The sequence below is a fragment of the Pinus tabuliformis genome, chromosome 3_2 (assembly GCF_031772625.1).
Source record: "Pinus tabuliformis cultivar Carrire ecotype Pingquan chromosome 3_2, CPIR1, whole genome shotgun sequence".
NCBI classification, from domain to species: Eukaryota; Viridiplantae; Streptophyta; class Pinopsida; order Pinales; family Pinaceae; genus Pinus; species Pinus tabuliformis.
Genome location: NC_142302.1, coordinates 1,130,480,515 through 1,130,495,062, shown reverse-complemented (window position 1 = coordinate 1,130,495,062; position 14,548 = coordinate 1,130,480,515). Strand labels below are relative to the sequence as shown.

At 36.9% G+C, this 14,548-nt stretch overlaps 1 protein-coding gene across 1 annotated transcript in view; it reads left to right on the top strand.

Annotated features, from left to right (window-relative positions):
• Nucleotides 1–11,635, top strand: part of LOC149184662 (mitotic checkpoint protein BUB3.1-like) — a 60,223-nt gene extending 48,588 nt beyond the window's left edge. The window contains exons 4-9 of the mRNA XM_089417645.1: nt 6,405–6,671; nt 7,709–7,784; nt 10,033–10,113; nt 10,223–10,301; nt 11,034–11,134; nt 11,346–11,635. Of these exons, the coding sequence (XP_089273771.1) occupies nt 6,405–6,671; nt 7,709–7,784; nt 10,033–10,113; nt 10,223–10,301; nt 11,034–11,134; nt 11,346–11,430 (689 nt within the window). The 3' untranslated portion in view covers nt 11,431–11,635. The remainder of the gene's footprint in view (nt 1–6,404; nt 6,672–7,708; nt 7,785–10,032; nt 10,114–10,222; nt 10,302–11,033; nt 11,135–11,345) is intronic.
• The last annotated feature ends 2,913 nt before the right edge of the window (nt 11,636–14,548 follow it).

The window sequence follows — 14,548 nt, the reverse complement described above, 5'->3', positions numbered from 1 at the left end:
CAAAAAAATAATTGTTATTTTAGTTGGTGAATTCTATTAACTGAACTAGACAAAAATTCATTATTCATCTCGATGATTCAACCCTCTCAATGTGTTGGTTGACAAAAACATCAATGAAGAAGATTGATTATTGTTCCCATTAGAAAAGTTTGTTAATTGGATCAAAAACCTTTCTCGTTTTTCATTGATTCCAAATGCCCCAGTGGCCGAGCGACCTAGTTATCCAACTTCCCGGTGGCTAGTTATCCAACTCCCAAAGGCCTGATTATTTCAATGGTTGGTTGTGGGGTGAGCGAGTGTGACTGTGAGTGAGGTAGATTTTTGCGTGTCGCCAAGTTTTAGCCTCAAGTTCATTAGGGTTACCAAACTTACCATTTTTTTTAATTATAAATGATGGAAAAATGTCGAACCGCAAAACCTTGAAATGAACTTCAATGAATTTTTGGCGAATTTCATGGAATTTGTTCGTGTTCGTGTTCAACATAAAGTTCGTGTTCATGTTTGGCATAAAGTTTGGCAAACATAAATGAATTTGTTCGAATTGTTTTTAGGTTCGACGAATTTCGAATTCGAAGGATTAAATTCGCCGAACCCGGTGACTTAGGCTGCAGTGAAGAGACACATCCATTCAGACATGAAAAAACCATATATAGAGCATTCAACCTCCTCCATAAGACACCTTTCTACTTCACACAAGACAAGTAATATTTTAGGCATCTTAGCGAAGAAGAAGGACGAAGGAGGACACATTCATCTCTAGCATTTATCTCTCTCTCTCTCTCTCTCTTGACTTCAGACGTGTGACTTTCTAGGTAGTTTCTAGGACACAAGTCAAACTTTTGGGCAACATTTTATGGGCAGTAGGGCTGAAATTCTAGGCAGATTGTTTTGGGTAACAGGGCCGAAATTGAGTTGGACTATCCACTACACCCGCAACTTCATCCACATTAAGATCAACTTCATTTGGATTCTCATCTTGATCTGTATTATTTTCATATTCATGATTTTGATCAAAATCTTCTTCTTCTGCTTCACCTTGTTTCATTTCTTCACTATCACTCTTATCTTCCTTATTATCGATTTCCTTTCGACATGCTTTAACTTTTGCAATTGATTTTTTTAAACGCTGAAATGCTTCTTTAATTTTACTAAATTGCTTCGTGAATTCAGGACGTGAATGTAATGGCATATTGTGTGGCGAACAACGTTCAAAGAATCGCATGATTATGTTGTGCGCCATGGCTCTGACACCACTAAAGCAACAAAACCTATAGCTTGTTGACTTAAACATGAAATACACAAGAGGTGTATATATATACAAGTGATATAAAATGTTACAAAGAGGATATGCATATATACCTAAGAAGGTGTCCTTTCGTGACTGGGCACGCCTTTTAGACATGCCTTTTCACTTAAGTAATGACTAAAGATAATCATTACTTGATTATTTATTATTTACATTTATTTATGTTTTTTTTAATGAACATAATTAATGTAAAATAGATAAAAATAGATAATAAATAATAGTTATAATTATATAAATATAATAATAAATAATAAGTAAATTAACTAATGGTTAGTTAGGTAATAATGAAAGGGCATGTCTTAGAGACATGCCTATTCGTGAAAGGGTACTTACCTAGCTATATATACAAGACTCTCATTCTCAATTGTAATCACCTTACATCAATTCTTTAATACAATATGCAATTTACACTTACTATCCTACGATGGATGTATTTGTCTACAAAGTATTTTAATATTTCCACTGCGTATACAACTAGTGGTCGTTACATTGGTATCAGAGCTGTTTGATCCTTTGGTTGCTCAACCGCTGCATAGAGTTGTGTTCTCCGATGCAGGTCTTTTACCGTACAAAAGGAAAAAAACGGAAGTAGAAATATATAAAAAGAATACAAAGGAGTTTTAAAATATTAAGGATAATAGGAAATTGGATTAGAAGAGTTTTGAAGAAATAGAGAAAAAAATATATTAAAAATGCACTTTTAAAGGAGGCTTGAAGTACAAAGTCCAAAGGGACTTTAAATATATACCTAAAGTCATCTCGACAAAACAAAATGGGATCAATCAGTGAAAAAATGATGGAGCGCAATTCTAAAATGACGAAGGAAGAAAGGTTTTCCTATAATGGTCTTTCAGTTACAAATCACAGAGTAATTACACTAAAAGGAAGTATCCAAGGAAGAGAAGTTAATGGTGCCAACATCAACTTAGCAAATGAACTATTAATTCTAGAGCTAATGAAAAAACTATATCAAAGAAGCAAAAAGAGCTTGAAGAAGTCATCTGCAGCTTAGACAAAGAAATTTCGCGCCTCAGAGATCATCAAGAAAAACTACTTGAACAAGTCAAGAAAGCTAAAACATCAAAGAAGGAACTCAAGGAGTGTTTATTAGAACAAGAAGAAAATTTTTTACGTTTAAAGAGCCTTAACCAAACATTAGTAGAACAAACCAAGTGTTTAAAAGAAGAAAAGTGTGAAGACCAAAATAAAGTTGACTCAGAGAATGAGGAATGCTTACGTCTCAAAAATCATAATCAAAATCTGCTCAAACAGATTAAAAAATTTAAGGACGAAAAGAAATCATTGACGAATAGGTGCAAAGAACTTGTCGCAAAGGAAGTATCATAATCTCCAGATGTAACAATCCAAACTGAAGAAACAAACATCAATAACACTAATCTCGTAGTTTAGGCAAATCCAAACCCTATTGAAGTAAAAATGTACTTATAGGTTGTCGTTCAAACAGAGGAGACACCAAATAAGGATTCAGTAGTTAAGTCAACAACAACAATGCCTGATGGAAATCACGAAACTGCCATAAAAACGTTTAAGGAAGTTCAAACAAGAAAAATTCGTTATCTAAATCCGAATCACAAGAGTAGACACCTTAATTAATTTACAAATCTATATCACGTAGAACATAAACAAACTTATATTCCAAAGAATATTGAAGTGAGCTCAATTCGGTCATACGATAATTATTCACCACACATCTCCAAGGGTCAGAAGATTCCCCAGAAGATTAATCTAGGATGGTCTGATCTGTTTTTAGTACGACAATTCTGTCTATCGCTCAGAACATCATATCGTCTTGTATCAACAAAGATAAAAGCTCAGAAACAAGAAGATATTCCGAACGACAGAAGAGATCCGATCCTTCATCAGTAAGCTTTGAGGACAAAGATTTTTTGAAGGAGAAGGCAATGTTATGAACATAAATTATGTAAAAATAGATAAAAATAGATAATAACTAATAATCATAATAATATAAATATAATAATAAATAATAAGTAAATTAACTAATGTTTAGTTAATAATGAAAAGACATGTCTTAGAGACATAATTGTTTGTGAAAGGGTACTTACCTGGCTATATATACAAGACCCTCATTCTCAATTGTAATCATCCTACATCAATTCTTTAATACAATATACAATTTACACTTATTATCCTAGGATGGATGTATTTGTTTTCGAAGTATTTTAATATTTCCACTGTGTATACGACTAGTGGTCGTTACAAAGTTCCAAGTGACCACTGAGATTATTGGTGAATTGCTCTCCAAGTGATGACTTGTTGAACATGATGCTAATGCAGGATGGTTTCCAAAGATAGTGGATTGACACATCAACATAGCTAGCTCATTCAACCTTTCCTTAGAGAATTTTTTCAACAAGAGAACATTTGTGGAAGTCATTAAGAATACCTCCCTAGCTAAGAGGGAGTGTTGGAGTTTTTGTAGCTTCGGTTGGTCTTCATAATTTGTATTAGCCCTCCAAAATTGACAAATACAAATGTACTTCAAGTCGGCTTCATAAGAAAATTTGAATTTCAAAAACATGAATTTTGCCTCTAAAATGTAAAGTCGGCCCTAGTGAAGGGAAACACCCATTCAGGCTCTTGAAATGCCTATATATAGGCCATTTGTTGTTCTCAACAGAGCAAGAATTCAGATCACTTTTGTGACAATTCAGACCAATCTAAGGCAGAATTTCGGGCTAATCTGAGACTTAATCTAGGGTTGGAAAGAAGGATGAATCTGAGGCCTAATTTAGGAATGGAAAGAAGGACAAATTTTCTGAGGCTACTCTTATGTTGGTTGACCAAGTTTGACTTGGGGCTTGATTTTGATTATCATTGTTTCTTATTTTGACTAGAAAGAATAGATGTATTCCTTTTTGAATGGACAAATCGCTTTACGGTAAAGGTTGTTTGGGTTCCCCCCATGTGGGTTTTCCCAGGGTAAATTTTGTGTCCTATTGTTTGGCTCTCTTTTTGAACTTATCGGCATTATTGTTTATTGTTGAAGATTTTCTACATGTAATTACTTAATGATGAATATGAGATAAATTAATGCATAAAATCGTTGGAAGTTATTATCAGTGTAGGAAATCTGGGAAATCAACAATAGTTATGTTTACATGATTCGCCATTAATGCAACCTCCACTAATGGTACAATATATGTCTAATAAATTTGATAAGTAGAAGTGAGCAAAGGAGCATGAAAAAATGATACTGCCAAGTGATCTCATAGCAATGTCACCTCGATTGGCGAAGGGTTAGTTAAACAATGGAGGTAACACAAAATAACATGTGCAATAACAAAGCCCCCTAGATCTATAATTGATTCATTGATTGAGATTGGATCACTATATAATTTTTGATCCACCTTGATGCTTTCAAAGTGGAAAAATTGAAGGAATCAATTTACGGGAGCAGTTTTATTGGTGGGGCCCAGTTTGGAGGATTGGGGTTTGAAACCTTTTGGGGCTAGTTTGAAGCCTTAAACGACCTTTTTTTGGGGGTTAAAACTTTCCTGCTTAAGCATCAAACCTTCTGATGTTCTATACGTGAAGACCTTTCCAATGATGGAAGAGTCATGTCAATCAGAGTTCAAATGGAAAAGTTATGCCTCATGGAAACTGATCTATCGTGATTGACCACCATAATTTGAGAGGATACCACGTTAGCCCCTCGTGGAAAAGGGGCAAGCCATGTGGGTACTATGAAGAAGATTCTAGAAGGGTCAAGTTGGTTATGGAGTTGTGATATTTCAAGGTACTAGGAGGAAAAGGAGTTCCGTTTTATGTGCTTGCATTTTGTTTTTAGTAGAGTAGTTGAATGTAGATAGAGAGAGAGAGCATAATAGAGGGAGTTTGTGTTTTGTAGAAGCCCATGGGCCACAAGTCTCAGGAAACTCCATAGAGAATGCCTTCTCTTTTGTACTTGCATCATTTCCATTCTAGAAAGAGGAGAGTGGAGCAGCCTCACCTTATAGCTGGGTTTTCTCCCGTATGGATTTCCAAGAGCATATCGTGGTGTTCATTGTGGTTTGTGAGTCATCATGTTTACCTGTTTTATAAGCAAAACAACAAAATTGAAAACAGTAATAACAAATCTGGAATTTAAAAGGAATTATTCCTTGCATAGTATGGATTTAGGTTTATTTTAATAGATCTATTGTGATGAATTGTCCAATGGAATATCCATGGCAGTTTACAGACCATTCATAGCAAGTCCATGGGTGTCATCTTGCAAGGTGTCATGAATTGGTCCTTGGATACAGCATATAATATGTGGTGTACAAACCAAAAAATGAAAATGGAAGGATATATACAATGGTACCTTGTATCCTCAGCATAAGAGCAAGTAGGGAAACAATAAACTGAGATTAGGCTAAAGTATCTAACGCTTTCGCATTTTTAACCAAGGGATAGCCTTTGCCAAAAGTGACAAAAATATTGGGTTGAACTATCGTCATCAGAAAAAGCATACTTGCATCTTAGCTTCCAGATTGCAATAAGGCTGCAATCTGAAAACAGTGCCAGATGCCCATGAAGTGACTAAGGATCCCTGAGTCACCAAAAAGAGTTGCGTGACAATGAAGTTGTCCCTGAAGCACTGAATGCTGATTCCGAACATATCTCCGGTAACATCTTCAGCTTTCCATAGCATTGTTAATGATTATCCATTTTTCTAGCTTATGGTCTAGGTTCTACACTTCATGTTTCCTTATACTCTGTTGTCCATTCTCGTATGGTTCTTGTAGATGTGCAGTGTGCACCCATTTTGTTTGACGACTTTGTTATCCTTGGCATCATATTTTTGTTTATGTTGTCATCAATACCTGTAGTTTTTACGTCTTGATTTATTCATTTTGTTGATGCTTGAGGTTCTCAAAGGGATTGATGCATTGAACATATGCTATCTAAACAATGGCATCAAAGTTCAAACTGTCTAACTTTAACTTTTTTGTTTGGAATTTTTTGAACATGTATGTTTGAAAATTGAAAACAAAGTGGGGAAATTACTTCATTTTTTGTAATATTTTATGAATTGAAGGTTTTTAAATAATCTCAAAATTTGTATTTTTTCTAGGGCAAGTGATAACGGGGAGTTGGGACAAGACATTGAAATGTTGGGACCCTAGAGGTGCAAGTGGGCAGGAGAAGACTCTTGTTGGTACATATTCACAACCGGAGCGCGTGTACTCTATGTCACTAGTTGGTCACCGGTTGGTGGTAGCCACAGCTGGCAGGCATATAAATGTTTATGATCTCCGTAACATGTCACAACCTGAACAACGAAGGGAATCGTCCTTGAAGTATCAAACTAGATGTGTGCGTTGCTATCCAAATGGAACAGGTAAATATACTTTGTATGGACTTCGATCTGTAAGAATCTCATCCTTTTCCTGGGTATAAGCCAAAATGATGTGGTTATGTTAATGTATTTGATATAGTTTTAAAAATAAATGTTTGAAGATCTGAAGCAGTGTTCAAATTATGTGAAGTCTATAAAATACCATGTCTGGATATTGCTTTGTATTTAAATTTCAACTGGTATGGTGATACAGAATTCCCAACTTTACTGTCTTTCAAGCACATGCATAAAGACTTAAAATGAAACTATTAGAAGTTAGAATTTATCTTACATCTTTATTTAATAGTAGGTAGCCACATATCTGAGTTGATTTCTTGTGACATATTTATTAACTTCCATGATTTTGGTCTTAAAGATCATGCATGGATACTGGTTTTTATTGGACTTGTAGTTCATATGGTATTTTCTATTGTCTTTAACATCAAAGAAGTGGATGCAAGCAAAGTATTAAAAATTGTGCATTTACAGTATTTAGCAATGTTCAGATACAGATTTGAGTTTCTTTTGTCTTCCCATCAGTCTGAAATTTGAATATACATTCAATGATGATTTAAAATGAAAATTGCATGCTCGTTTATGGTTCTTCTAGTAAGGCCATAAATAACACCTCATGGTTTCTTGAAAACTCTTTAAATTTCTAGCTGATTTAAGTATTAGTTGCTTCTATGTATGTATGTTTAATATGAAGTTATGAACTGCATGCCTAGTATGAATAAAGCTCAAATAACAATGTTAATAAAAACCTTTCTACATAAGTTTTTGTTCTTCCTTTGCGTTATTTCGATGTTCTACATATTATTCAATTGTGATTCTCATAGTTTCAGTAAAATGCCATCTAGAGTATAGCCCCTTGCATCTGACTCACCCTCCACTTCGCAGTAAGAGGCTTGGTTACTGGGGATTTGTATATGGGCCTGTTTTGATCTTCGTGTTTAGTCTTTTTCAAGGATAAGTAAACAATTTAAGATTTGAATACTGGGTGTCTCATAGAACACTAAACTGAAAGAACATTGTTACAGGTTTTGCCCTTAGTTCTGTGGAAGGTCGTGTGGCTATGGAGTTTTTTGATTTATCTGAAGCTGGTCAAGCTAAAAAGTAGGTATTCTTTTTTCCACCTTTTTCACGGTGTAAAGGTTATTTTTTTTTTTTAAAGAATGGTTACATTATTTTGCCATATTGGATGCTTTGACGAGCTGTTGCCTTTTTAGTACTCTTTTGGAAAAATAGGAGTATAAATTTGCATTGTCTGATGAGTGCCATATTTAGAGTAATCTGCGGCATTTGACTCTGTTATATTATGATTTGTTTTTATTTTTATTTTTAAACGAAACGGTTAGGTTTTTTCTATTAATTTCAATCTGGTTTCAAGGTCAGAATCTAACATCTGCAACAGTATCTTCATCTACGAAATTCAAAAACGTCCAAAAAAGACTTGCTTTCTTCCTACAATGTCTACATATAGCACTACTAAACTGATATTGCCTATAAACCCTACAAAAGACTCCTAAAATTAATACATATTTGCAATACATGAATTAACACAAAAGACAAACTAGCCTGCACTGTTTGAATCAGATTCATGGTTAAATTCTTCATTTTTCTCTTCAGACTGCCTTGGTTGCAATGGAGCAGGATCCTGGACCTCTTTCGCCACCTCAGCATCCCTCTTCAGCATACCTGCGACTATGACCTGCTGTGCCTCCAGTGCTACACTGCTGACCTCTTCCACTCCTACTGTAGCTGCACCATTTTGACAGGAGGGTTCCATTGTTGCCAAATGAAGCTCCAGTAGATCAGCTTCTGACTGCAGTCTGTCTATCTTGGTCTGTACCAGGCCAATTTTCTGATTTAGTGGAGCAAATTGAGCTTGAACCTTGACGGCCCCCATTACCCCCTGCCTGGTTAACAAAGTCAAAATGTATTCCATTGTTTCTGTGTGATTGTCCAGGTGCCGACCGAAATCATCCTTTTCACAGCCAGACAACCTTTTCATGTTGACGCCAATGCAACAATCCTCCTTCCCTGCAGAGACTTTGATGAACCAGACCTGAACTGCGGATGAAATGGTGTTGAATGCCTGTGACTTATAACCAGAGATTTCTGTCCCCACCATGTCATCAAATCTCTTGCCATCTTTAATGCAACTAACTGCCCTGTACATTTTCAGACTCAGACATCCGAATTCTGTTTTAAATTCATTGCAAACTATTTCCATCGCCATTAAAGCTCTGTACCCTGAGCATGCCCGCCTCTCCTTGGATTTGGAAACAACGCTCCTTTGTATCCTCCCACATTTATTGAAGTTTTGAGCAAACATCCATCTGCCCCAGGACTTGCATGTGATCTCACATGGACAGGCCAGGTGTACGCACAGACCTGGATCTCGTCAGCAAGGAGAGGCTGCCAATATGCCGAGGGAAGAGTTTGGAAATTCGAAATACATGGCTGTGGTCAGTCATAAGGCCATCAGACTGCCACCCAAATAATTCTCCCTTTTTTACTACTTGAAAAATTTAAAGCACCTAAACTCTGATTTATGCTTAGAATTTTCACGGTAACCATTTATACACAACACTTATATCGTCGTGAGCCAAGATCCCTTGTTCAAAGGAGGCTCCTTTATTTGCTAATGCATCCGCTTTTGAGCTGAGATGCCTCTTGACATGGTAGATCTCAACAGCCTCAAATTTTGCTATTTGTAAGCTTATTCCTTGCAGAATAGAGGATTGGACCTGGCGTGGATTCTCCTTGAGTTTACACACTTGTTGAATGACAATCATTCAGTCTCCATACACTGTTAACTGCCCAATTTTCCTTGAGATAGCAAATTCTAACCCCTGCCACAAAGCTAGAAATTCAGCTTGATTTAAGTAGCATTCCCCAAGCTGCATGCATATTGTATCTCTATTTCTTTATCAGGGCGATAGATAACCTTTCCCGCTCCCGCCTCCACTCTGTTATATAGTATGATTTGTTATAAACCTACTTTTAATAATTTTTTGTCCAAAATTATTGTCTTAGAGCCATTGGTATACATAAGCATTTACTGAAATAAATCTAACATCTATGGTAATGCAATTATGTAAAGCTCCGGAATGTGTATTACTGTTTTCAAATTTATGATAATACGTTTATATGATTGCCTCAGGTTCTATATAAGAGGTAAACAACATTGATTAAACATAACTTCAAGTCCTGGATAATCAGTGGCAAACATTAAACCTAGCATTATGGCTGTACACCATTGAATATTGAAATGTTATTATTTTCCATCATAACCTATATAAGCCACTCAATTTCTTCATGTTAATTTACTGACAAGACATTGATGTGGAAATATCAGATATGCCTTTAAATGTCATCGCAAGTCAGAGGCTGGCAGAGATACTGTTTATCCAGTAAACGCAATTGCCTTTCATCCCATGTAAGTTGCTTAATAGTTTTAGCTTCTCCCTCCCCTAATGCCTATTGCTTGCTTTTTTAGTTGTATTTTATTTTCTTGTAGGAAAGTTAGTTTTATAATGTTTTTGCAGCTATGGTACTTTTGCCACTGGGGGCTGTGATGGCTATGTTAATGTATGGGATGGCAACAACAAAAAGAGGTTATACCAGGTAATTCATTCTGTTTTGTTTTCTCTGTTTAGTGCCTATAAATTATTCTGCCTTTATCAAATTGTATGTCCACTATATCTGTAACTTGTTATTTGACATTGACTGTTGTATATAAAAATGTCATTGGCACATATAGTTTTTGCTTTATCAACCTTTGATCCCGATGTTACTAATTTGATACAAGGTGTGATAGGATGTTACAAATGGTGTACATACCGTACACTAGATGATTTTTTTAGCATTTATACCTGTCAGATTCTGTCAATGGCTCCATTTCTTTAGGTTTTTGGCATTGGGGTCCATCCTTTGTAGAGAGGAAACATGCTGTCTGGTTAGTATTAGCCAGTGTTTGTACTATTGATTATGCAATCCAATTACTGTGTTTTTGCTTAAGGGTGTACTGAATTTTTTGAGATACACAAGGCCTAGAATAAAGACCCACCTGTATGCTTTATTAAAATAATATCTTGAAGCCCCTTTATACTTATGATCTAGACAGGAGTCATAAATTAGAAACCTCTTTTGCATCCATGGATCTATGTATATTTACATTTAGGGTCAAAATGCACAATTCTTAAGACTCTATTCACACTTACGGGCTTTTACATTATGTTTTCCTAGAGGAGAAGAGCTTTTTGTTATGCTAAATATTATTTACATTTTTTTTGGAAATGTTTGTGAATTCACCAGGGTATTCAGTCCAACTGACAGGTTTTTGATTGTTTTGATCAGTATTCAAAATATCCTACAAGCATTGCTGCTTTATCATTTAGTAGAGATGGTCGTTTGTTGGCTGTGGCATCAAGCTACACATTTGAGGAGGGAGAAAAACCGTAATTTCTAAATCCCTTTATCTTTTAAATTTCACGTCAGATAGTTGATTTCTGTGGCAAATGTCTTTACCCAGTCTAATAACTTTTTAAAGTTTCTTGTATGCTTTTTTCTTCACTACTGAACTTCTTTTTCTATATTTTTGTGACATGACTCACTGGAATAAGTGAGTTTCAACAAAGTTGTCTTACAGAATAAATTTCCATTTTGCAGGCATGAGCCAGATGCCGTTTTTGTACGAAGTGTAAATGAAGCTGAAGTGAAACCAAAGCCCAAAGTTTATGCTGCACCCCCATGAGGCCCGTCCACATTAATATTCTTTCGTAGAGTATGCTTTCTAGTACATCTGTCCTTGTCTTCCTGATGTACTTGATTGTTACATTGTTACTGTGTTGGGTATATAAGATACGAGATTCTCTGCTTTTGTTGGCTGCTATGGTGTTTCTTTTATAATTTAATACTATGGATTAATCTCTTGATTCTAAACTACTACCTTGCGGACATGACTGAGCATCTCTCTAACAGTTTGTGTGGGATGCCTCACTTTTTTTAGGGTTTTTGTTTGTACTAAATTGTACAGTTGAATTTTCTTACCTTCAAGCGTCTTTTACATATTAATAAATCCCAAGTGTCAGTCAAAGTTACCATTGAAATAAAAAGCTTGTGAATCAAGAGAGAGGCCTAATACTTATGGCTGGAAAGGTAACATATATTTCTTTTTAGAAAGAGCAAGCTGGTTTATCTGAAATCCTTTAAGATTATGGAAAACGAATATATGGTGGCATTTTAGGGTTTAACACCAAATGATGGCTAAATGACAGATTGTTGTAGAAAGCCGAGAAAGGTTTTAGCTTGCAGGGATTAGATGGGTCACGTTGGGATTTAAATTGACAAGTTCAAACAGGGTAACAATGTCAAGGGAACCTTCATTTCAACCTAATACCGATTAAGTCTGCCCTGTTTTCTGTAGTGAAGTAAAGTGCTTTATTGTGATATACGTTCATCTGCAAATCTGTTTTGTTTGATTAGTTTTCGTAGCTACCTGTCTATTGGGTTCATTCTCTTTGAACACATGCCTTGATGTAAGGTGAACCAAGGCCTTGGAATAGGTCTAGCAGGCTGTTGCTGACGGAAATAATACATTCACTATCTGTGCAGATTCTACTAAATTGTACACTAAACAATTGTGCAGCATGCTGGTGTTTTTGTATCATTCATCTCCTTTTCTATAGTGTGTGATTGCTAAGTCACCTGACAAGGGGATTCTAGATTCGACGGATACAGGGATTCGAGTGTCGGATATGGACACGTTAATGCCCCGGAACACGATACGTTTGGATATGATATATATATATATTAAAAATTAGATATTTCTTACACAAATTCTCATTCATGATACAAATTCATTGATTCCAACATAGATCTTCATCTAGATGTAAGTTTTTGTTAAGTTTAGGTATGTTCTATGCTAGGGCAATTTATTTCAATTTTCACAGTTAGCTCAATATCTTTTCGAGATTAGGAATCACATCAGCGTTAAAGTAAACTGCAGATGGAACATAAATATAAATCGCAGAAGACAAGCCAAGACAAGAGGACACAAGATGTGGTGCTAGCTAGGGACAAACCCCAATGTCGGGAAACCCTTGATCAATTCTTCTTATATGTTCTTCAATAGTTCAGCAGAGAGAGAGAGATAGTACATTTACAACAGAAGTCAACACTTTGACTTATCTAGATAAGAGCATAGATCATCTCCTAGGATGATGATACATGAGATCAGTTGAAGACATGCTGCTTCAACTGATTCTCCAAGGTGACTCCTTCACCTATCATAGTGCTGCATCTCGTCATCATGCTGCACCTCACCGTGCTGCACCATGCTGCACCCATCATCACAATGCTGGACCTCATGCTGCTGCTGTCCCAGTGTTTAGCACTGCTGTACATAGTGCCACTGCTGCACCATGCTCACTGCTATCCATGCTTTACCGTGCTACTGCTGTCCATGATTCTTCATGCCCAAATAGTGTCATTGCAGCTGTCCCATTTACTATGCTGCTGTCCCATAATATGTCCAGCAACACTGAGTTATAGTCTACACCAACATGCCCAAATAGTCTACAATTAGGCCTTGCTGTCACCTACAGTAATGTGGTATTATGACAGCAGTTAAAGTGATTGCAACTAGGTCTCTTTGGGCAGTGAATAAGAGTCTTTACAAGACTGATAATGGACCTCCCTTAACAGCGGATTGGGGCTGCCTTCAAACTGTATATAAAGCTTATATTCCACTGCTGATCAACCCTCCCTTTGCTTCGGATTATGGCTGCACTTTACAACCATCAAACTGACTCAACACATACAAGACTCATTCCAAGATGTGTGCACTAGCTCACTGTTCTAGGGTAATTAGGCTGCTGCAATTCTGGACTGATTAGGGCAACCAACCACAGTCCTTAACAACCCGCAAGCTAACCCATAATTGCTTCCTCTTGCTGCGGCTGTCCTTAAATAGGATGCTGCCCTCCACGCTGCACCTTGAGGGCAGTTCCAAGCCCAACGTATGGACTTGTCACCCTAAAATAGTTGTTGCACCCTCCAGCAAACCCTCCTTGCCTCGGCCTCCAAGAACAGTCACTTTGTCCTCTAAACGGACCCCTGAAATAGCCCTCAAATGACCTCGCTGTCCAGACTTCTCCTTGCTGTGGCTAGGGCTTGCTTTAGCTGCAGTTAAGGGCTTCTTCTACCTTTCCTCTTGCGGCAGATGTGGCCTTTCCTTGCTACGGAATTATGGCCTCCTTTTTGACAGCAAATAGGGCCTCTTGACAGCGGATAGATGACCTTAGATTAGGTCTCTCTAGACTGCGTTTTAGGCCTCCTTTAGACAGCGGATTAGGGCTCCTTTTGGCTGCGAATTGGAGCTCCCTTTGACTGCAGCTAGGGCTGCCTTCTTTGACTGCGGCTAGGGCTAGATCTCCACTCTAGGATTGCGGCCATATCCTCCTCTTCATCTGCGGCTAGGTCTCCTTCCCTTAGGACTGCGGCTAGGGCTCTTTCCTTTCTAGACCTCTCTTTCCACCTAAACCCAAACGAGTGGAGAGAGATCACAAGAGATGAGTGTGTGAAATGACTCTCAAGTCATCTCCTTTTATACTAAAACGTTGAGCACTTGTGGGGTTTATTTGGTTGCTGGCCGACCTTGACGATTTGTCCAATAACACAAATAAATTCATATCTCCATGAATAATTATCGGAATCGGATGATCTTTAGATCAATCTTAATCTCTCGATGAGAGGAATCCAAGAAAAATGTGAGCTGCCATAAATAAGATGACCCACATGGAGTTTGGCCCTAGTTGCCAATTTTAACAGTTTTACAAAGTAACATTATGTATATAAAATTACAAATACAA